At 34.2% G+C, this 23,252-nt stretch overlaps 3 protein-coding genes across 7 annotated transcripts; all 3 read left to right on the top strand.

The window, feature by feature from the left end:
• Nucleotides 1–285: 285 nt before the first annotated feature.
• LOC123228386 (glutamate--tRNA ligase, chloroplastic/mitochondrial) lies at nucleotides 286–4,847 on the top strand. Of its 3 annotated transcripts, none has more exons than XR_006504676.1 (14): nucleotides 286–623; nucleotides 733–851; nucleotides 959–1,080; nucleotides 1,190–1,372; nucleotides 1,979–2,097; nucleotides 2,245–2,293; nucleotides 2,412–2,513; nucleotides 2,654–2,756; nucleotides 2,874–2,937; nucleotides 3,102–3,216; nucleotides 3,672–3,772; nucleotides 4,025–4,181; nucleotides 4,274–4,592; nucleotides 4,698–4,847. XR_006504676.1 is itself a non-coding variant. In XM_044653771.1 (13 exons), exons 1-13 carry the CDS (start codon nucleotides 382–384, stop codon nucleotides 4,502–4,504), a joined length of 1,707 nt encoding a protein of 568 aa, XP_044509706.1. In that variant the 5' UTR covers nucleotides 286–381; the 3' UTR covers nucleotides 4,505–4,662. The 3 variants fall into 3 exon arrangements, 1 of the variants encoding a protein (XP_044509706.1); XR_006504677.1 differs by having other exon boundaries at nucleotides 4,704–4,847; XM_044653771.1 differs by lacking the exon at nucleotides 4,698–4,847 and having other exon boundaries at nucleotides 4,274–4,662.
• A 940-nt stretch (nucleotides 4,848–5,787) lies between these two features.
• Nucleotides 5,788–15,949, top strand: LOC123227073 (brefeldin A-inhibited guanine nucleotide-exchange protein 1-like). 3 transcript variants are annotated; one of them, XM_044651702.1, is made up of 12 exons: nucleotides 5,788–7,084; nucleotides 7,426–7,743; nucleotides 8,993–9,326; nucleotides 9,515–9,937; nucleotides 10,130–10,422; nucleotides 11,016–11,289; nucleotides 11,664–12,166; nucleotides 12,529–12,850; nucleotides 13,345–13,705; nucleotides 14,390–15,069; nucleotides 15,318–15,575; nucleotides 15,651–15,949. In XM_044651702.1, the coding sequence occupies exons 1-12, from the start codon at nucleotides 6,030–6,032 to the stop codon at nucleotides 15,915–15,917; spliced, it is 5,088 nt and encodes a 1,695-aa protein (XP_044507637.1). In that variant the 5' UTR covers nucleotides 5,788–6,029; the 3' UTR covers nucleotides 15,918–15,949. The 3 variants fall into 3 exon arrangements, with proteins under 3 accessions (XP_044507637.1, XP_044507636.1, XP_044507639.1); XM_044651701.1 differs by having other exon boundaries at nucleotides 5,791–7,084; nucleotides 15,318–15,949; XM_044651704.1 differs by lacking the exon at nucleotides 5,788–7,084 and having other exon boundaries at nucleotides 7,557–7,743; nucleotides 8,983–9,326; nucleotides 15,318–15,949.
• A 4,117-nt stretch (nucleotides 15,950–20,066) lies between these two features.
• Nucleotides 20,067–21,878, top strand: LOC123227299 (AT-hook motif nuclear-localized protein 25-like). Its single transcript, XM_044652042.1, has one exon. The coding sequence runs from the start codon at nucleotides 20,648–20,650 to the stop codon at nucleotides 21,494–21,496; it is 849 nt and encodes a 282-aa protein (XP_044507977.1). The 5' UTR covers nucleotides 20,067–20,647; the 3' UTR covers nucleotides 21,497–21,878.
• Nucleotides 21,879–23,252: the final 1,374 nt, after the last annotated feature.

A 23,252-nucleotide genomic window follows, 5' to 3' on the forward strand; every position in this document is an offset into this window, starting at 1 on the left:
ATTGTATTTTTAATTAAATAAAAAAGGATTAGGGCTAAAAAAAAAGTCTATTGGTAGTATATTTTTAAACTTTCAAGATCTATCTAAAAAATATGTAAATTATCGTAGGTCTAAAATATATTTGAAAACTTGAAGGGTGGTATATGATATCCTCCAAAAATATTGTACTTTAAATGGAAACGACGCCGGTTAAGAACTGTCAGGCAAAATTTTTATTTTTGATACGTGGCGCAATATCATTGAAAGCTGGTTTAGTTGAAGCTTGCTTTATTCCCTAGGCTAACAGCAAAAAGGCGAAACGTAGAAGGCAAGACCGGCTGCGAGTAAGTTAGACTCGTTATCTTATTCAAAGTGGGTAGTGGAGGAACAGTGACGAGAGGAATGGCGAGCATTGTGGCAGGGACGCCGTGGATGAGAATTAGAGTTTCTCCTCCGCAAATTTTGCGCCAATCGTCTGTGTATTATTGTTTCAACCGGAAGAGTAGATTCTCAGTCTCAGCGTCCTTATCGCCAAATTCCAACAGAGCTGATGGACAAGTCAGAGTTCGTTTTGCTCCTTCTCCCACCGGCAACCTCCACGTCGGCGGTGCCAGAACTGCTCTCTTCAATTACTTGTTCGCTAGGTGATTTTTGTTTTTATTTATTTATTTATTTTTTCTTCCTTAAGTTTCATTTTATTAATTTATTATTTTTAAAGAATTGTAATTTGGCTTTGTTTATTTATTTTTTTAGGTCGAAAGGAGGAAAATTTGTTCTGAGAATTGAAGATACTGACTTGGAGAGGTCTACTCGGGAATCTGAGGAGGCAATGCTTCAGGATCTTTCTTGGCTTGGTCTTGATTGGGATGAAGGTACGGGATTTCTTGATATCTAATCAGTGGGAGTCTTTCGTGCTGATATACTTGTTTGTCTTTTAAGAAATCATTGATTTATGTTGTTTGCTGGGAGAATCTGTAAGGCCCTGGTGTTGGTGGAGACTATGGTCCTTATAGGCAATCTGAAAGGAATTCTATGTACAAGCAATATGCGGATAAGCTTCTGGATTCGGGTCATGTTTATCGTTGTTTTTGTTCTAATGAGGTAATAGTTTTTCTAATTTGCATTTAATGGATATTACATTTTCTTTTTTGCCGCCCTTAATGATGAAATGTGTATTGAGCTTGTACGTGTGATTCATTATTCGCTGCAGGAACTTGAGAAAATGAAGGAGATTGCAAAATTAAAGCAGTTGCCTCCAGTGTATACAGGAAAGTGGGCCACTGCAACTGATGCAGAAGTACAGGACGAGTTGGCTAAAGGTACACCATACACATATCGATTTCATGTGCCAAAGGAAGGGAGGTTGAAAATCAATGACCTTATTAGAGGAGAAGTAAGTTCTATTCATTTGAAGTATTTTTCTTTTTGTTGCAATAGGTTTGCTGCTAACAAATTCCAATCTATCTTCTTTTATGATTAGTGTGATCTCTTGCTTCATTGGAGTTTATCTTATAACTTGCTGTCAGTTTTTCCCCTTATTAGATTGTGGTCACTTTTTCCTTTTGTGTCAAAATGATGTGACTTTATCATAAAAGAGCTCAGGATGGTATGATGCTCTTGTGATTTATTAGTGTTCTACGTTCACAAGGAAGTTTCATGATTTCAATTTCCCTGAATTTCAAATTGCCTTTCTGAAACACTTGAAATATGTCTGTTTTAATGCTTTCAAGAAACTAGTGAATTGTAAAGACCAGGTATCTATGAAATACTTCATGCCTTACCTCAAAAATATGAAGTGGGATGATGCTTGGCACTGCTTTGCTCCCTTTAAAACCTCTATTAGTGGCTAAGCCATTGGGTAACAAAGAAGTGGTGAAGTGCACAATATCATTCTTTTTTCCAGCAATAATATATGAATAGTAGTAACTAACAACTTAATAGCACATTTAGTCAGATCAATTTGGTATAGGTGTTAACTTTGTTGGGTAGTGTTATGAAGGTTAGTTGGAACTTGGATACTCTTGGTGATTTTGTAATCATGAGGAGCAATGGACAGCCTGTTTACAATTTCTGTGTCACTGTTGACGATGCTACTATGGCTATTTCTCATGTTATAAGGTATTACAAATATGAATTCCATATAAATGGAAATATTCCATTTTCCATTCACAATATTTCTTTAGTTTGCTGCTTTTGACTTTATTACCCACATCTGGAGTCTTTTTTCTATGATATCTTCATAACCTCTCAACCCTTGCATTTCAGAGCAGAAGAGCATTTACCAAATACTTTAAGGCAAGCACTTTTATATAAGGTGATCTTAAGTACTGCTGGCTGTACTTTATTTTTGCATGCTTGTAGTCATATATGCTATGGTTTCTTATCACAATCTAAAGAGTCTGATTTGGTATCTATATATTGTTCCATTAAAGGCTCTTGGATTCTCAATGCCGTACTTTGCCCATGTTTCCTTAATTCTTGCACCTGATAGGAGTAAGTTGTCAAAACGGCATGGTGCAACTTCAGTGGGTCAGGTCAGTAACTTTGTACTTTCCTTTGTTTTAAGTTGGGATATAAGATATAATCTTTCTCTGATTTCTTTGTTCATTAACTTTTTCCCTGCAAAATTTTTTTGGTTAAATTCGCTGACTGATTAATACCTACCATTTTACAGTTCAGGGAGATGGGCTACCTGCCTCAGGCAATGGTAAACTACCTGGCACTTTTAGGTTGGGGTGATGGCACTGAAAATGAATTTTTCACACTTGAACAACTTGGTTTGTGTTCCCTTTTATTTATACCTGGAAAAACTTTACTAAATGTTTGTCTGATAACATCTGATTGTATCAACTTCTATGTCTGATCAATTTCTTGCTTCTTCATGCTATTTGCAGTTGAGAAATTCTCAATTGAGCGTGTTAACAAAAGTGGTGCCGTCTTTGATTCTACTAAATTAAGGTAATTATGGCCTTTCAGCTACTAATGCAGAGAGGCCTTGTTTCTTTATTTTTATTTGGCAAGCATTTTAAGATAATGCAGCTGTCTTATTTTTTTTCATGACATGCATGTTATTTTAAAATTTCCTAATAGTTTCCTCTTTCACATTTATCTATGTGCTGAAGGTGGATGAATGGTCAGCATTTAAGGGCTCTTCCATCAGAAGAGTTGACCAAACTTATTGGTGAACGCTGGAAGAGTACTGGTATCCTCAATGAATCAGCGGGGCCATTCGTAGATGTATGATATTTCTCTTTGATATCTTCATATGTGTTCTACTTTGATTTATTAATTTTTGATGCCCAATAGTTTATGAAAACTCTTATAGTACTCTTGGTTGCCTCATTTATTCTAACCTAAAATGGACAACTACAGCAAAGGTATTATGGGGAACTAAATAAATTCTTGAATGTTTATTCTGCACTTCTCAAAGGAGCAGTGGGTCATAGTTAGATCAGGGATCTGGTTATCCTTTGACAAGCAATGGGATGTCATAAATTTGTCCCCTTGTTTAGTTATTGAAAGGCCGGTTAAAATTTCAATTTTCATGTACATCAGATCTGAATATTTTTGTTCAGACTTCTAAAGTTTTGCTGGCTGCAGTGGGTGGGAGGATCTTCCATTTTAATTTTCATCTATAGCTATTTGTTTCAGTGATGTTGCATAATATATACGGCATCACTTTGTACAAACAGGAGGCTATTCATCTGCTCAAGGATGCGGTTGACTTGGTGACTGATGCAGACAAAGCACTTTCAAATTTGCTATCTTATCCTTTGCATACTACTTTGACCAGGTGATTATAGAATCTGTTACTTAAATTTCTGGTTTTGTAATATTCTTTGATATCATTCTTAGTTGAAAATTTAATTGGTAACATCATCGCTGTCATACATTTTACTAATCTTGCATCTTGAGTGTTTGCTGGTATTTTTTTTCAATGCTAAAATACTATTCTTGCAGTTCATTGTTCTCGACAATGTCATTAATTTCAAGTTACATCTGAAAGTATTATTGTCATATTCTTACCTTGTGAATGTGGACACAGTCCGGAAGGTAAACCTGTTGTAGAAGATAACCTTTCTGAAGTTGCGGCTAACCTCTTAGCTGCCTATGATGGTGGCGAAATTATTGGTGCACTTGAAGAAGGCCCTGCTGGCTGGCAGAAGTGGGTGAAGAGCTTTGGAAAATCATTGAAGCGCAAGGTGAGGTCAAAATGAATGATTCTTCTCTTTCTTTTTTGTTCAGCTAAGCTATTGAACTCTGACATTTTGGCCAATCTGAACCAATATCACAGGGGAAATCACTTTTCATGCCCCTCAGGGTGTTGCTAACTGGAAAACTTCATGGCCCAGAAATGGGAGCCAGCATAGTTTTACTCCACAAAGCTGGAATCCATGGCGTCATTACTCCGCAAGCTGGGTTTGTGACATTGAATGAGAGGTTCAACATGCTGAGAAAAATCGACTGGGAAGCATTGAACAAAAATGAACCTCTGTTGGAGTCTGCCACCGCCGTACCCAACTGAGGGATCACAATTTTGACCGGCTCATCAGAAACCTTAGATTTTTACTTCCAATATATTTGTGCTTCACCAAAAGAGACCAATAAGTACAGTTAAGTATGTAATATTATGCAGTTTTCTTCAAACTGCATTGTTTATTTATTTAAAGTTGACAAATCTCTGCATGCATGCTAATGAAAATGATGTGCAAATGCAGCAACAGCCCAAAATGTGTCAGCATGTTCTTCAAGCTAACAAAGAGGCTTTCTAAGAAATTAATTTGTAGACGTTTGGTTTAAGAGAAAGAGAGAACCAAAATGAGAAAGATAGTCAAAGCAATAGAAGGAAACATCTAATTTTTCAAGCAGGACTCTAAGAGCTGAATTACGCATTATATATTAAAAATTTAATCTTTTATATTATATATTATATTGTTAGATATATTTTTTAAAAAATACTAATGATAAAATAAGTAAAAAATTCAATTTATTATATTATTGTATTGAAAAATATTATAAAAATCCTTTGAAATTCTAAAAGTTTCTAGATATATCTTTATAATGTTATTTATGATTTTTTTAAAAGTATATATTGATCTGTATTAGTAATATATATATATATCATTTCATATAATTTTTAATATATTTTAGAATGTGTATCTATTTTACACATGCATTATCTCGTATAACATAGGATACTAATAACTATAATAAAATTTAATTAGAGTGATTAGTAAGATTAGATTCGAATTGAATCAATTATGAGATTAAGCCAATTTGAGTTTGACTTGGCTTGAGGAGAGTCGGATTTGAATTTGGCTAGAGTTCAAGTCAAGTTGAGCTTTAATTCAACACTATAATTGAGTCAAAAATGATTGAAATGATATCATTTTAATATTTATTGATAAAAATAATGTTTTAGTTTATTTACATTGAATTTTCCCAAAATAATGAGTTTGGCAACTTGAATATTTTTCAAACTTGAGTTTGAACTAGATAATATTAAATTCTCAAACTTGAGATTGGACTTGAGTTTGCTTGAACAGAACACTGAGCTAAAAAATAAGCTAGGTTGAAATTCAGCCCTAATTGGGGCACGTCAGTGTAATTTTCATTATTATGGGGCCTTCAGAAAATTTTCAAGCCTGAGAGTGCTACGAGTAATTAAACTTTCATAAATGATCACGTGAGGAACAGAAGGAAAGGCAGAAGAAGAGAGAGAGCGAGAGTTACGTAACTACGTAAGCATGGCTCTGGCTCAGGCAACCAACGCCCACCAGACCACCACCACCTCCACCTCTACTCTCTAGTACAGCATGCGCCACTCCACAACTTATAATAGAAACTAAATTTTCTCATTTATGAAAAAATAAATAATATTCACGTTCTTCTAATAAAAATTTCAATTTATTTCATTCCACTCCATTCTCTCTCTTCTCAATTCTCATTTCACGTAAAATCACCGTCCCAACCAGAATTCAGCTCACCATGATCAAATAATTTAGATCTGTGAATGCATTCCATCTGCATTCATTGTTCTGTTTACAGTCATGTCAGCTCATCAGACCCAAGGCAGAGCTTCCCGCTGCGGTCGCGCTCTTGGTCCTTACCTGGACAAAATAATCAAGAACGCTGCGTGGCGACATTCTCATATCGTTTCTTCGTGTAAATCCGCTCTCGATAAGCTCCATTTTCTAGTGGATGATCCTTCTCAGGTCTCTCCATTGTTTGTTCTCTCTCAGAGCGACGCCGAACTGGTTATTCAGCCTCTGTTTCTGGCCTTGGAATCGGCTTATCTGAAGGTGGTTGAGCCGGCTCTTGAATGCGCCTTCAAATTGTTCTCGGTTGGATTAGTTCGCGGGGAGGTTGAGGTGGAGGCTTGTAATTCTGGTAATTCTAGTTCTGTTGGTTTTAAATTGATTGATAGTGTTTGTAAGGTGTGTGGAATTGAAGAAGAATCGATTGAATTAGCTGTGCTTAGAGTTTTGCTGTCTGCGGTTAGATCTCCTGGCTTGTTGATTAGGGGAGATTGTTTATTGCTTGTTGTTAGGACTTGTTACAATGTGTATCTTGGTGGATTGACTGGAACTAACCAGCTCTGTGCCAAGTCGGTTCTTGCGCAGATTATGGTGATTGTTTTTGCTAGAGTGGAGGAGGATTCCACGAATATACCAAATATTAAGACCATTTCTGTGAGTGAATTGTTGGAGATTACTGATAAGAATTTGAATGAAGGGAGTTCTATTCATTTTTGTCAGAATTTTATAAATGAGGTTATGGATGCCAGTGAAGGGGTTCTGGATGCTAAGTTGTCACAGAAAAATGTGGCAACGGATTTGCCAAATGGTGATTCTGAGGTGTTGAGAACTGATGAGAAAGGTGAAGTGGATGAAGGACAAGGGAATGATCGAGGGGAGCCTGATGTTGACAGTAAGATTAGGGTGGATGGTTTTGTTATGTTCAAGAATATCTGTAAGTTATCCATGAAGTATTCATCGCAGGAGAACACAGATGATCAAATCCTTTTGAGGGGGAAGATTTTGTCTCTGGAGCTGCTCAAGATGATCATGGACAATGCGGGTCCGATGTGGCGCTCAAATGAGAGGCAAGTTACTCTTTTGCTCACCAAATTTTGTGATGTTACTTGTTACAGGTTATTAATCTATGTTGGATCTTTTTGAAAGATGCCTTATAATATTTCCATTGCGGTTTCTGATAATTGTTTCCATTTGCTTGTGTTTTGTGCTGTAAACCATCACAAAGGAGGTATTGTAATCAACGTTGATTTTTTTTAATTCTCTTTCTCTTTTTTCGCTTAGCTTTTTTACTATTAGTTTATTAAGTGATTCAGCTGGCGCTATATGAAGATGAAAAGCATGGAGTTGTATTAACCATCTGTAAATGCTGAATTGTAAGAAATTTGATATTTACTTTTACCTGGCACAGGTTTCTCAGTGCTATCAAGCAGTTTCTCTGTCTGTCATTGTTAAAGAACAGTGCATTATCAGTTATGGCTATTTTCCAACTTCAGTGCTGTATTTTTACGAGCTTGTTATCAAAGTGTAGATCAGGGCTGAAAGCAGAAATTGGTATATTCTTTCCCATGCTCATCCTCCGGGTACTTGAGAATGTTCTTCAGCCAAGTTTTTTACAGAAGATGACTGTCCTGAACTTACTGGAGAAGATTTCCCACGATTCACAAATTTTCATTGATATATTCGTGAACTATGACTGTGATGTGGATTCTCCAAACATATTTGAAAGGTATAACACATCTGTAGATCTTATTTGTATTATTTTCTTTTTAAGTCCATTTACACGTAGAAGTTATCATTTTTTTAAAGATCAATACCAAAGTCAGCACTATGTGAAAAGATGGCCATCTCCCTTTATGTTTAGGACTTAGTAGATGTAGTTTGAATAATGGCATGTTTTAATTGTTCGCCTTAATTATTATTGTGATCCCAATCTATCTATTTTTGCTTTAGAATGATTATAATGCACTCTGTTCATCCTAGAGTGCGCCTTTACTGCCATTATGAATTGTTCAATAGTGAAACCCTAATATCCTATGATTTCTTCCACAAAATACATTTACCTGTCGCTGGTACAGGGCTTGACTCAATGCTTTCAACCATCTATGAATCACAAGATATTAAAAGTATAGTATTTTTGACGAAGTAATGTAGATATAATAGTAATATACAATCTGAGTTTTTGAAGAAACCTTTAAAATTACTTTTATCCTGAATTAATTTAATATCATATGAGACCTGATACTTTATGCATATGAAAGCTGCTATCATGACTTAGAAAGGTTGCATGTTCAAATATATTTTTATGCTAATGGAATCAGAACTAAACTATCTATTTCATGAAACTGAGCTTTTTTCTAAGTTCTAGGCTTTAAGTTATAGCGAGCAACAACGAGAGGAAAATGGCCGTTCAATAAATGGCTGCTTTCAACTTTCTATTCATACAAACATTCAATTCTGAACTAAACCCGGGAGAGATGAGAATGTCAAGACCATTAAATAGCCAAGGGATCATTACTTGTCCTTTTGAAAATAATATAAAATTCTACTTGCATATTAATTTCAGTCTTCCTTTTTCTCCATTACTCATATAATCCTATTTTAACCCAGCAAAGCAACTTTAGGAAAGATATTGGCTTGTTTGAAGGTGATGAGGCCAACAGAAAATAAGGTAACTGTCTTGGGTTGTTTGTCCTTAAAAGTTGGGTTTGAGAATTCTGTTGCATGTTTATTGGTAGCCTACCATTGGTTTGTTTCCAAATTGGGACATTCAATGAAGAAAACTTGTAGCTAAAATCTTGAAATGAAATTAATATATAGATTTATTATCACTTGTTATGCACTGTTCTGTTATGGGAACATAAAAGGCCTAATCTGGTGCAACTTCTCTTTCTCTCATGAGTATGCTATTCTATTGGTGATGATATTGCATTTTCGTAAATGTATTAAACCATTATAATTCCATCAGATATTTGCAGGATTGTCAATGGCCTTCTGAAAACTGCTCTAGGACCAACTCCTGGTTCAACTACAACTTTGTCTCCAGCCCAGGATATTACCTTCCGGTATGAATCCATGAAATGTTTAGTTAGTATCATTAAGTCAATGGGATCTTGGATGGACCACCAGCTGAGAATAGGAGACAACTATTTGCCTAAGAGCTCTGAGAGTGACACATCAACAGAGAATACTTTAATTCCAAGCGGAGAAGATGGAACTGTCTCTGACTATGAGTTACATCCTGAAGTAAATTCTGAAGTGTCAGATGCTGCTACGCTTGAGCAACGAAGGGTTTATAAAATTGAACTACTGGTTTGTATTGCTTTAGCTAGTGGAAAATATTTTAGTTAGCTTTTCAAACAATATATATATATATATATATATATATATATATATATATATATATATATATATATATATATATATATATGTATTCATATTCATGAGAATAAATTAGCATGGTTCATCTAGTAATGACAGCTTTGTTGTATTACCTGCAGAAAGGTGTATCACTGTTTAATAGGAAACCATCCAAAGGTATAGAGTTTCTTATAAACACCAAAAAGATTGGTGGTTCTCCTTTAGAAGTGGCCACTTTTCTTAAAAAAACCACAGGCCTTAATGAAACCATGATTGGTGATTATTTGGGTGAAAGGGAGGAATTTTCTTTGAGAGTTATGCATGCTTATGTCGACTCGTTTAATTTCAAAGGGATGGATTTTGGTGAAGCAATAAGATTTTTACTGAGAGGCTTTAGGTTACCTGGAGAGGCGCAAAAAATAGACCGCATCATGGAGAAATTTGCTGAGCGCTACTGTAAATGCAATCCAAATTCTTTTACTAGTGCAGATACTGCTTATGTTCTTGCTTATTCTGTGATAATGCTCAACACAGATGCCCATAATAGCATGGTGAAGGATAAGGTTTGCTTGCGGAACTTGTTTGTTTTTGTCTTCTGCACACTTTATGATTTGTGAGCCTTAATTTGTCGTGTCAATTTTTAGTTAGCCTTTTGCTGAACTTGGAAAAGTGGGTTATATATATTTTGAGTTATGAATCTATTATGCACATCTTAAACTCTACTCACCTCTGTTATGTATTGGTTGACTGTCCAGATGACAAAGGCAGATTTTATTCGGAACAATAGAGGAATAGATGGTGGCAAGGATTTACCTGAACAGTATCTAGGTGCCCTTTATGATCAAATTGTGAAAAATGAAATTAAAATGAATGCTATATCTTCTGCTCCACAGAGCAAGCAGGTGAACAGCTTGAATAGACTTTTGGGGTTGGATGGTATACTCAATCTAGTAACTGGGAAACAGGTAGAAGAGAAACCATTGGGTGCAAATGGCCTCCTCATAAAGCACATTCAAGAGCAGTTTAAGGCAAAGTCTGGAAAATCAGAGTAAGCTGTTCCCTAAAATTCTTGCTGATTGATGATTTAAGATATACTATTCATGGAGTATGTGACTCATCTTTGGGAAGGTTGTCTGGGCTCAGGAAAAACTAGGAAATTTGGCCACAGTTCTAGGCATATAATTTTTTGCTCAGTGATTTTCTGAAGGAGCTTGGTTTAAAAATGACTTCTTTTTCCTTGTGTATATATTGTCCCTGCCAGTAGTTCCTGTAAAAATTGTGCTCTTTTCACTATCAAAGGTTGTCACGGTTCAAGGGAAGATGGATCATCTTTTGGTATTATATTTTCTGTCTACTTGAAGCTATAGTAATTAATTTTTTTCATCATCTGATAAATTGTAATTGAAGGAAGAAGTTTAGGTACTATTTCTAAGAACAGCTGCGTACACTACTTTTGACCCAAAAACGCACATGCTGCACTTTGTTGTGCCTTATCTATTTTCATCACACACGTTATATTTTAGTAGTATTATTACTGTTATATTTCCGTGCACCTTTGTTTTAATATTTTCCCTGAAGTCTTGTGAACATCTAAACATTTTCTCTCATGTAGCAGTAATAAATTTTCCATTGGTGCTTCAGGTCCATATATCATGCTGTTACAGATGCTGGGATATTGAGGTTTATGGTGGAGGTCTGCTGGGGTCCCATGCTGGCCGCATTCAGTTTGACACTTGACCAGAGTGATGACAAACTTGCTACTTCACAGTGCTTGCAGGGTTTTCGACATGCTGTGCATGTCACTGCAGTAATGGGTATGCAGACCCAGAGAGATGCTTTTGTTACATCTGTGGCCAAGTTTACTTATCTCCACTGTGCTGCAGATATGAAGCAAAAGAATGTCGATGCTGTAAAGGTAAGCATTTATTAAATATTCAATCATGAAATAAGGAAATCTCTTTCCATATTTTTGTTATCTGCATCATATCTGAAGCAGGTTGAGATTGCTTGCATCAGAAATGTTTGCATGTATGGCCTCTCTTTGCTTGGACCAGAAAAAAATATTATGTTGATAGGGTGATCATGCATCATGCATTTATACTTTTATTGCCATTGCTTCTGAAAAAATTCATGGTAATCCAAAAAATTGAAACAAGTTATGTTCAAACAGACAAAAGTATTTTAATGAATTTAACCTTTAAATAGGAGTGAAAACGGTGTTCTAATGAGACTAGTTAGTAACTACATGTGGTTTTTTTGTTGCTTTACACGTGTATTTACTTTGTGCAGGCAATAATATCAATTGCCATAGAAGATGGCAATCATCTTCAGGAAGCCTGGGAACATATATTGACATGCCTCTCTAGAATTGAGCATCTTCAACTGTTAGGAGAGGATGCACCAGGGGATGCATCCTTTTCTACCAGTTCTAATGTTGAAATAGATGAGAGAGCACAAAAATCTATGGGTTTTCCATCTCTGAAGAGAAAAGGGTCACTCAAGAATCCATCTGTGATGGCTGTTGTCCGAGGGGGTTCATATGACAGTACTAATGTTGGAGTAAATAACACAGGACCCGTAACTTCAGAACAGATTAATCACTTTATCTCGAATCTGAATTTGCTGGAACAGATTGGGAATTTCGAGTTGAACCATGTTTTTGCTCATAGCCACAGCTTGAACAGTGAAGCAATAGTAGCTTTTGTGAAAGCATTGTGCAAAGTTTCTATTTCAGAGTTACAGTCTCCAACAAATCTTCGCGTATTCAGCCTCACTAAAATTATTGAAATTGCGTAAGATTTTTCACATTCTAGTTTTTTTTTTTTTTCTGTCATGAATATCATCTACTATAAACCTCATTGAATGATATATAAAGATATATCATCTATCACAAGCCTCGCAATTGTGATTGTAAGTAGAATTGTCCGATAGGATTTTTATGTTTCAAAGATAATATGCTCTCTTATAAAATGTGAATAACCTGCAATGGGGTTCAATCTGACAAAGTTTGTTGATTAGTGCATATGTGGTTCCTTGATGCTTCTCTCTCATTCCACCTCCTGAGGGGAAGAATTAGATTCATTGTAATTATATGTTTTACCATTTTTGGTGATGAGTTATGTTATCTCTATTAACAACACTAATTTTGCTGCAGGCATTACAATATGAACCGCATCAGATTAGTTTGGTCCCATATGTGGAATGTTTTATCAGATTTCTTTGTGTCAGTTGGTTTGTCAGAAAATCTTTCTGTAACAATCCTTGTTATGGATTCTCTGCGGCAGCTCACAATGAAATTCCTAGAGCGTGAGGAATTGGCAAATTACAACTTCCAGAATGAGTTTCTGAGACCATTTGTAATTATTATGCAGAAAAGCAGTTCTACTGAAATTAAGGAATTAATTGTTCGGTGCATTTCCCAGATGGTCCTCAGCCGTGTTAGTAATGTGAAATCTGGCTGGAGAAGTGTTTTTATGGTATGTTAAAGAGCACTGTTACAAATTCATGGTGTCTAACATGGTCTTAACTCACTTAGAATCAAAATTAATTGGATTTGTTGGAATCTTGAATTGAAATTTATTTAAATTCATTAAAAATCATGGCTGAGACTTCCATACTTTCATGTGTTGGTTGATTTCCTAATAATTGATGAAATTTGGAAATGAGGACTGACTGGAGCTGTAAACCCCATTGAAGAATTATTTTATCTAGCTCCTGTAATCAGAATCTAGCAAAATTTAAGCTTTAATTCTTCAATCAAAAGTTAATGTATTGTTCATGATTATTTAAAGGCTGAGCACCTAGACTCCATATAATATTCCTCAACAATCAGTATTTATTATTAGTATAGGTGCTCAGATGGGCAATTGATGGGACTCTTCCACTTTTAATTATTTGTTAAGTGATTATTTGATTCACGTTTGTACATGATAATTGTTGTTTGTTGCTAACGATATTCTGCCCTTTTCAGATTTTTACAGCTGCTGCAGCTGATGCGCAGAAAAATATCGTTTTGTTGGCCTTTGAGACGATGGAGAAGATAGTGCGGAAATATTTTTCTCATATAACTGAAACGGAGACTACAACTTTTACTGATTGTGTTAAGTGCCTCCTGACTTTCACAAATAGCAGATTTAACAGTGATGTTAGCCTCAATGCTATTGCCTTTCTCCGGTTCTGTGCCGTAAAACTTGCAGATGGCGGGCTTGTCTCCGATGAGATGGGTGGTTTTGATGGTTTATCCAGTTCTGAAGCAAATGAGGATGCTTCGGAACTTCAGAGCTCGACTGATAAAGATGGTCCTGCATCTTTTTGGTTGCCTTTGCTAACAGGTAACGTGCTTTCATGGTTTGCTTATTGTCAAACACCATACCTTCTTCATGGCAATACTTTTTTATGGATGGAAGCAGCTACTGCATTGGTCACTTGCATCTAATAGAAGTAAATTGATTTTGATCACATACACACTGAAATTTGCTGTCAGACTCTCCCTCATCCCCATTGGTTCTCTCTTCTATTATGGTCAACTGCATTAATGGTTAGTTATATAAGCAAACAACACTTTCCCCTCTTCCTTCTGCCTTCACATATGCTCTGCCATTCAGACATTATATGCCTATCTGACAAGCCATTTATGAATCCTCCTTACTGAAGATTATGTCACATATAAAATACTGATGGATTCAGTGTTACCTGTTGCTTTTTCATCAATTTTATAACTAGCCATTGTAGCCTATTTTATGTGTGGTTGGACATTGGGGCATTTTTTACCATTTTTAGGGATAACTTGTCATTTGGAATAGTCTTTTGTCTAGTGCAGATTTCTGTTTGAATGTGAGAAAGAATAAATGAAATAAGCAGTACTTGAGTAAGGGCGTTTGAAGGGCCTAAGATAGTGTAGAGCCATGTAGGGAGTTATTTAAGGTATTAGTATAGTTTACTTATGACTCGAGTTTAAGAATATTGATGTGCTTTACCTTTTTCAGAATATTAAAATGTGGGTGCTTCTGTTTTAGGTCTGGCTAAACTAACATCTGATCCCAGATCAACCATCCGAAAGAGTTCTCTGGAAGTGCTTTTTAATATTCTAAAGGATCACGGTCATCTTTTCCCACGGCCATTTTTTATTGGCGTTTTTTCTTCTGTTATTTTTCCAATGTTTATTGTTGCAAGTAACCAGGGAGGTCTTGTAAAAGATGACCAGGGTTCACTAGCTTCACCATCTCCCCGACCTGAAGGCAATAGATGGGATTCTGAAACAGCTGCTGTTGCATCACAGTGTCTGGTTGATCTATATATCTGTTTCTTTGATGTGGTGAGGTCTCAACTACGACATGTGGTGTCGATTTTTACCGAATTTATTAGAAGTCCTATTCAGGGTCCTGCAAGCACAGGAGTTGCTTCATTGTTGCTTTTGGCTCGTAAACTGAGAAACAAACTTTCAGAAGATGAATGGGGGGAGATTTTTTTGTCTCTGAAAGAGGCTGCAGCAATAACATTGCCAAGTTTCATGAAAGTCTTGAGAACCATGGATGACATTGGGATTACAGACGGTTCTCAAAGTGATGCTAATGTTGAAATGCATTCTGAACATGGGTGGATGGATGATGATATTGAGGATGATAAACTACAAACTGGAGCCTATGTGGTCTCGAAAATTAAGTCCCATGTCGCTGTGCAGCTTCTTTTTTTACAGGTCTTCTCTCTTTCCATTTTCCATTTTGTTCTCTATATATAGGCATTCACTCTCTTCCACTCATGTATTTATATGCAAGCAATTTTAGAATTCTCTTAGCATCGCATAAACAAGAAAATTACAATTATATTGCAAATACCCATTTGTGTATCTGTAAGACATTCGTGACTTTGAAGAAAATTTCATTAGGTCAGATTTGTTTGATATTTGACTTGCTACATAGATCTTACTTTCTTTTATCACTTCAGGTCGCAAGTGATTTGTCCAAGATTTGCATACAGTTCTTATCAGCAGCCAGCATCGAGATCCTTATTGACATATTTTCCACTGTTGCCTCGCATGCCCACCAATTGAACTCAGAGAAAATCCTGCTGAAGAAACTGCAGAGAGTGTGCTCTGTATTGGAACTCTCAGACGCTCCTACGGTTCATTTTGAGAATGAGTCATACCAAAATTACCTCAAATTCCTCCTAGATTTGCACAGAAACAGTCCATATACAACTGAGGTGAACATAGAATTGCATCTTGTAGAAGTTTGTGAAAAAATATTGCGAATATACCTAGACTGCACGGTGTCTCAGCCAAAACCAGGTAAACAGCAACTGGTGATACACTGCATTCTTCCATTGGATTCGGAGAAAAAGGAAGAATTGGCAGCTAAGACACCATTGGCGCTGTCGGCATTGCGAACGTTGAGTGGTTTGGAGAGGGACTCATTTAGAAGGTATGTCTCTAATTTCTTCCCATTGTTAGTAGATCTTATGCAGAGTGAGCATAGCTCACGAGAAGTTCAACATGTTCTTGGCATCATCCTAAAATCTTGTATAGGCCCGATAATAATGCATTGAATTTATTCATAAACCACACACCTGTATCATCATCATCATCATCAACACAACAAATCAATTCACAGTTTTGATTTATATAGCCAATAAAATTATCCCTATTTTTTGTTTTTCCCATTTTCAAAATTAAAAATGTAATCCATTTAGTGGAAGTTTGCAGATCACCACTGTCTGATTTCTTGGTATTATTATCCATTCAAATTTGATTGAATCATTTTTAGACCCTCTTCTGGTATTCAAACACTAATCAAGGAATGGTTTTCTTTTATGAACTTATTTTCTTCATAATAGAAGAAACCATTTTAGTGTTTGAATATGTTTTCCAGTTTTTGCACTTGAATCGAATTTATGATTTGGGGGTGAGAGGCCCATAATTTAACTGTCTCTGGTAAAAGAGAGAGATGAGCCCATAATAATATATACCAGCAGGAGTATCAGTGGATTTGAGCTGAATTGACAATCTAGCTCTTGCCAACTCAGTTCGAGTAATGTAGGATAAGTTTGATTTAGATAAATTTGAAACCAATTTGGTTTATATAAGTTCAACTTTGAGGGTTTTATATTATCTGAGTTCTAACTTAACGGTTTTTAATTCGTCAAGCTTAATTTAAATAATTTAAAATAATATTATTTTAATTAATTTTAATTTTATTATAATATTAAATCAAGTTTAATTTGAGTTAGACTTAGTATTATAGTAGAATTCGAGTTTGAATCTCTTTTAAGTTAAATTCAGATGAGGAGATCAGTCTTTTCTAGACCATCATCATCATCCAGATGAAGCCGATTTTATTTGAACAATGAAGATCTAGACAAAGAGTTTCGACTCTTCATCTGAATTTTATCTAGATTTTATCGAATCTAGACGTCGTCGGCCCAATATTAAATACCGAAGGGAGAGACGACACCGGAAAGAAGAGAGATCGACCATCATTGGTTGGAAATTCACTGATAAAATTGGACGAAATGTCACTTTTTAAAACTTAATTTTAGATAAAATTATTAATTTTTCAAATTAAATGATAAAAATGTTAAATATTATTATTAAATGATAATTTTACCTTTAATCTTAACTTAATTTTAGAGAGTAAATATTAGTTTTTTAAATCATAAATAGATATTTAAATTTTTAAAAGTTAGTAGGTGAGAGTTTGAGAATTTTCTACATCTTGGATGGGAGTAGGTTTTTTGGCCTAAAAGTAAAAAACAAGATTTTATAAATTTATTTAATTAGAATTAAATATGTTTAGTTTAGTGGATGATGATTGCATCCACTTAATTACGGTTCTAAACGTCCAATCGAATCAGTCTTGTTTTTTAATTTAAAGTTAATATCTAGCTAACTAAGTGATTCAAGTTCAACCTTTTTGTTGGCTCAAGAAAGGTGGTTAAATTTTAATTATTATTAATTAATTTATAATGTTATCCAAGCTCTTAGTGGACAACTTGTGATAAATGGATCATGCATCCTTAATTTACAAAAAGCTAAAGGAGTATTTTTCACCAAAGTTTTTGTTCAATCTTAAAAATATATTTATTATAATTTAAAAATCTAAATATTTATTTATAAGCTAACTATTATTAAAATTTTTTATTAAAAATAAAAATAAAATCATTATTTTATTAATAATATTAAAAAAATATAAAATTAGTTATATTTTTCTCTTAGACTTTAAAAAATAATAACTTCATATTTATCTAAAGTTTTTTAACATTTTATAATGAAAAACAAAATTCATTATAAAATTCTTCTGGAATCGATTAGAATCGATAAAGATGCTTCGATTCTGGAATCGATTAGAAATGAGAAATCATGCCAAGAGATGAGAAGATTGAAAGCATCATAGTTGGTGGTTGGAGAGAGGAAGAAAATAAATCTTAAGTCTAGGGGAGGGGAAGAATGTTACTTTTCAAACTTTGAAAATAAGGGTAAAATATTAGTTTTTTTAAAATCTAAAAAGAAAATGATATAAATTTTTAGATTTAGTGGTAAAATGAAGATTTTACTCTTGTCATCTAACTGAAAATTTTAACAATAGTTAACTCATATACGAGTGTTTGAGTTTTTAAACTATTACAGAAGTATTTTTGAGATTAGATTAAAACTTAGATGGAAAATAGTGCTTGGGCTTTTACAAAACCACTAATCACCATTTTAATTGTATAAACTATAAAGTTATTACTTATCAAGGTGTTGTTTTGGTTATAAATAAACAAGCCAACTCACTATTTCCCATCCAAAGTTTATTGGAACGATAAAATTTTACCTTTTAAGTTTGAAAAACTAAATATTTACCTTTATTTATTTTTATTAGTAAATTTTATTTGATATTTTTAGAAACAATATTTTACCCTTTTAGTGAAATTACAAAACTACTACTAATACTTAATATAAATATAAAATTTTTAGCATATTCATGCTAATTTAAATATTTGTATTTAGATTTATAAAAAATATCAAAACTTTAACTAATCTTAAAATATTATATTTTTTTTAGTTCTTTAAGGGCGTAATTTTCATTTTTTAAACTATTAAAAGGTATATTAAAATTTTAAAATTTCAGTAACAGCCATAAACTTTTTTGAATATCTAAAAACCCTTTAAATTTTTTTAACACCTCTTATTTTGAAAAAGAAAAAATAGAATAAAAAAAAAAAAAAATATATATATATATATATATATATATATATATATATATATATATATATATATATATATATATATATATATACACACACACACACACACATAATGACCCTTTCACATTTTCACTTAACGAATTTTTTAATGAAAGTAAAGAACAGGTGAAAATTTGGCTTAAAAGAAAAAAATTATCATTTAAACAATAATGTATATACCTTTAGGTTTTTGTTTATTCATCGATAGATCATAACCTAATTTATGGGGCAATTATATATACGGCTGGATTCAAGCCGAGCCGAGCTCGGCTGGCAGCTAGCTCAGACTCGACTCGGTTTATTTATGACCGGCTCGAGTTCGGCTCGTTTTCAGCTTGGCTCGTTTACGGCTCGATTCGACTCATTTTTCATATCAAAACGATATCGTTTTGTATATATATATATATATATATATATATATATCAAAATGACGTCGTTTTGTATAAAAAATTTAAAAAAAAAATTTACCGAGCCAACCCGAGCCAGCTCGAGCTAGATCGAGCCGAGCTCGAGCTCGAGCTGGCTCAGCTCGAGTCCAGCCCTAATTATATAGGACATTAATTAAGGTGTGTTGGGGAAAGCGAGGCTGTGATCGGTGCTGAGAATGGCACGAGTATGGGGAGAATGGAGGGTGGTCCATTAGGGAAAAGTGGGAGCTCCTTTATTGCAGAAGAAGCTGCAGGAGCTTGAAGATTGAAGGTGAAGAAAATCTAATGCTAAATATGAGGCGCGGAAAGTGATGTAGTAATGGCAGTAGAACAAGAAGCATTCTTGAGATAAGATTGAGCAAGTCCTGATGCCCCGACACCCCTCATGCTGCTGACATGCCCCATGGCTTTCATATGCCTGCCATTGCCACCCCTCCTTAATTGTGGGCGTTTAATTTAAATAATATTTTATTATTAAAATAAAAAAATTATTTTAAAAATAAATTATTTAAAAAATTATTATGGATAAATGATTATTATATTTAATAAAATTTGATAGATATAAATAATTATTGTATTTAGTTAAAGATAATAAAAGAATCATAATAAATTATTTTACTTAAACATCTTTGAATATAATTATTTTTAAATATTTTTTATATTATTTGTTATATTAATTAAAAATAAATTTATTTTTGTCTCAAAAAATTAATAAATAATAATATAATTATAATATTTTAATATATAAGGTGAATATGGTAATCAGATTATCACCTATATTACCTGCCACGTCAACATTAATAATATAATATTATCGTAATTTTTTATTACTGACAAACCAAACAAATTAATATAAGTAATAAAAGATAGATTATCAAAGTAATTTTCAAATTCTTAGAACCAAACGGTCTTTTAATTCATTCTCATTAATCTTATACGAAAATCAAGCCCAACCCTCCATTAAGTCTTTTTCTTCTTTAAGCTTTTTCATATTAATATAGATTATTATAAAGTATGGAAATAATAATGCATGCTCCTTTATTTTCATCTTTTCAATTAAAAGTAAGGCTTCTCTCTTTCACTCTATGAGTTTTCCACTTTCTACCCTCTTCATATTCCTTCCTTTGAATTCAATCCGTTCAAACTTGGTTTTTAGTTATTCAAACTGGCCCATAGATTTTTCTGAGAACCCCAGAAAAACAAGAAACCCACCAGTATATTAATATATAATAATATGTGTGTGTGTGTGCATATATAAAGTTACTGATGAGGTAGGTTTTTCTTTTTGGCCTTTGTTTTTCTTCAAGTTTCTGCGGCAACCCTCTTCTATTTTTCCTCTCTTTCTGCACAAATCTGGATCTGATTATAGAAGTACTTCTTTCTAAGCTATTGTTGATTTGTAGCAAGTTTTAATCTTGCACTTGGAATTTATTGGAGCTATTACAGTGGAGAGAGAGGGAAACTGTTGAATTACTATAAAAGTAGTGTGCCGCATTAGGGCAACTCTGGATTTGAAGAAAACTGTTTATATTTTCTTATAGATCTTCATTTGTATAGGTAATTTTTTTTTTTTTTTTGCTTTTTGGTTGTTTATTTCTGAGCTTGAAGAAAAGATATATACTGGCAATGGCTGGGTTAGAGCCAGGTTCAAATTCTCGCTATGTTCACCACCTTCTGCAGCTTCAAAACCAGACGGATTCTCAAGAATCACCGCCGCAAGAACAAAGAAGCAATCATGACTCTGATGCAGCCGCCACCAGTTCAGGCAGAGGAGGCTCTTCTTCCGGCCGCAGACCCCGTGGACGTCCAGCTGGTTCGAAGAACAAGCCCAAGCCACCAATTATCATAATTCGGGACAGTCCAAATGCGCTTAGATCTCACGTTCTTGAAATTTCAGCCGGCTCAGACATAGTGGATTCTGTGTCAAACTTCGCCCGGCGCCTGGGGAGAGGGGTTTGTGTCCTCAGCGGAACGGGGACGGTTACTAATGTGACGTTGAAGCAGCCGGCCGGCCCATCTGGGGGTGTCATTACACTACATGGGCAGTTTGACATTTTGTCCCTCACGGGAACTTCACTGCCACCGCCAGCGCCACCGGGAGCGGGCGGCTTGACGATATATCTGGCGGGTGGACAGGGACAGGTGGTGGGAGGGAGGGTAGTGGGGCCTTTGACTGCTTCAGGCCCGGTGGTTTTGATAGCGGCAACATTTGCAAACGCAGTGTATGATAGGTTACCACTGGAGGAAGATGAATCACCTGGACAAGTTCAACCTGCGGCCTCTCAGTCATCTGGAGTGACAGGCGCTGGAGGGCAATTTGGCGACGGAGGAAACAATTCCTGCGGTGGAGGGAGAGGCGTTCCTTTCTATAATTTGGGAGTGAATATGGGAAATAATTATCCTCCTCTCCCTGGTGATGGTTTTGGCTGGGGCAGTGGAACTGCAGCTGGTAATACTACAAGGCCAACATTCTAGCAATAAGTTTGAAAGAAGGAGAAATGACACTACTTGTCACTGAGAAATACAGTACAGATCATAAATTCCTCTAAAATTAGAGCTAAATGAAAAAAAAGAGGAATGAAGAAGATCCATTTACGTATATAGGGCTTGAAGCTTCTGAATCACTAAGTTTCAAATTCATATGTACAAATTATTATGATAACATTTTAAATTTTGCTCTATTTCTGTTGATGATCTATATATATAGCCTCTGCATCAATAATTTCTTCTTCCACTAAGCTTTACGGAAGAAGAGGTAGGCAAGGAAAGTTCTAATGTCCGTAAACTTCTAGCTGATAATATTACTAACAATGCTATGTACATAATTCGTATACACAAATAATATATCATTATATGATTCAGTGTTATTTTATTTTTAATTTAAAGTCATTTAATCATATGATGATACATCATATATGCACATGAATTTGTGCTAAGAATAAGTACACATAGTTTTATTGTAATATTATACCGATGCATATTTAGGAATGTTGTGTGTATACAAATTTAAGTTTACAATTCTTAAATGATGTGTCATCGTATGATTGAATATCGTTTTATTCTTAATTTAAAAATTTTCAATTATATTATGACATAATATCTAGATACCTAATTGGGTATTCAAAACTAGATATATATATTTTTATTGATTATATATTCATGCCTAAGAATTAATGAGTTTTTGGGACACCTTCCATGCATATGCTTTGACATTTTCCCCTACTGGTTCAAGGTTGTGCCAAATGTTCTGGTAACATGTTGATCAGTTTTCTAAAGGCTAATAAATCTCTTATCATTAATATGATTAATCAGTCTTCATTAGTACTCTCTTCTTAATTTCTTACCCTTTTCTATCTCACATTCACTGTCCAACTTAATGGCATGGATTTACTTATATGAGCAATATTATGAGCACTCAATTTTGAGTATTTAATTAAATATTCAGATAATGTGTTATCATGTGATTGAATGTTACGTTATCCTTAATTTAAAGTCACTCAATCACAAAATAAAACATCATTTAAATACTCAATTAGGTACTTAAAATTGGGTACCTAGTTTTATTATTATGTATTTGAATAATTTTAAATGGGCAATACTATACGTACCATTTTAAATACACAAATATGTACACATTTATATGTGTTATTACATGATTAAGTATTGTTTTACCCTTAATTCAAAATCATTCAATCACATAATAATATGTATAAGTGTGTACACATTTGTGTATCTAAATTAAATATACATAATTTTATTGATTTTAAATTAGGGATAAAAATATTATTCAATCACATCACATAATGACTTATTAACATTTATACCCATAGTTGCATTTATTATTAGTACGTATAATATTACTTATATCGGATCCCTCACAATTTGATCTTTAGCGGAATCATAGATTATTGGATTCCACTCATAGATTCTTGATTGAAGAACAAGCATGCATGGATATACAAATTTAAGGTATGAATTTTCTTAAATACAAAAATTAATTAATAAGAGGCATTTTGATGGCCATCAATTCATCAAAATAAATATAGTGGTTGCCATTGAAAACGTTACATGGCAAAAAGAAAAAAAAGCCTGCAGTTGTCAATGGTGAAAATTTTTCGTGGACATGGAAGAAAGTCTAGAAATAACAATCTCCTTAAAATTCGTAAAACCAGCCTCGTATCAGACTTGGTCTCTCACCATAAATCAGTTTCTTTCTTTCAATATTGTTTCT

The sequence above is a fragment of the Mangifera indica genome, chromosome 10, assembly GCF_011075055.1.
Source record: "Mangifera indica cultivar Alphonso chromosome 10, CATAS_Mindica_2.1, whole genome shotgun sequence".
NCBI lineage: Eukaryota > Viridiplantae > Streptophyta > Magnoliopsida > Sapindales > Anacardiaceae > Mangifera > Mangifera indica.

Excerpts from the sequence above, each read along its gene's own strand:
- LOC123228386 (XM_044653771.1), top strand. The coding sequence starts at position 382 with ATGGCGAGCATTGTGGCAGGGACGCCGTGGATGAGAATTAGAGTTTCT. Across the intron at positions 2,757-2,873 it reads TTTCACACTTGAACAACTTG|TTGAGAAATTCTCAATTGAG; the intron begins GTTTGTGTTCCC and ends TGCTATTTGCAG. Across the intron at positions 2,938-3,101 it reads TTTGATTCTACTAAATTAAG|GTGGATGAATGGTCAGCATT; the intron begins GTAATTATGGCC and ends TATGTGCTGAAG.
- LOC123227073 (XM_044651701.1), top strand. The coding sequence starts at position 6,030 with ATGTCAGCTCATCAGACCCAAGGCAGAGCTTCCCGCTGCGGTCGCGCT. Across the intron at positions 7,085-7,425 it reads ATGTGGCGCTCAAATGAGAG|GTTTCTCAGTGCTATCAAGC; the intron begins GCAAGTTACTCT and ends TACCTGGCACAG. Across the intron at positions 15,070-15,317 it reads TGCAGCTTCTTTTTTTACAG|GTCGCAAGTGATTTGTCCAA; the intron begins GTCTTCTCTCTT and ends TTATCACTTCAG.
- LOC123227299 (XM_044652042.1), top strand. The coding sequence starts at position 20,648 with ATGGCTGGGTTAGAGCCAGGTTCAAATTCTCGCTATGTTCACCACCTT.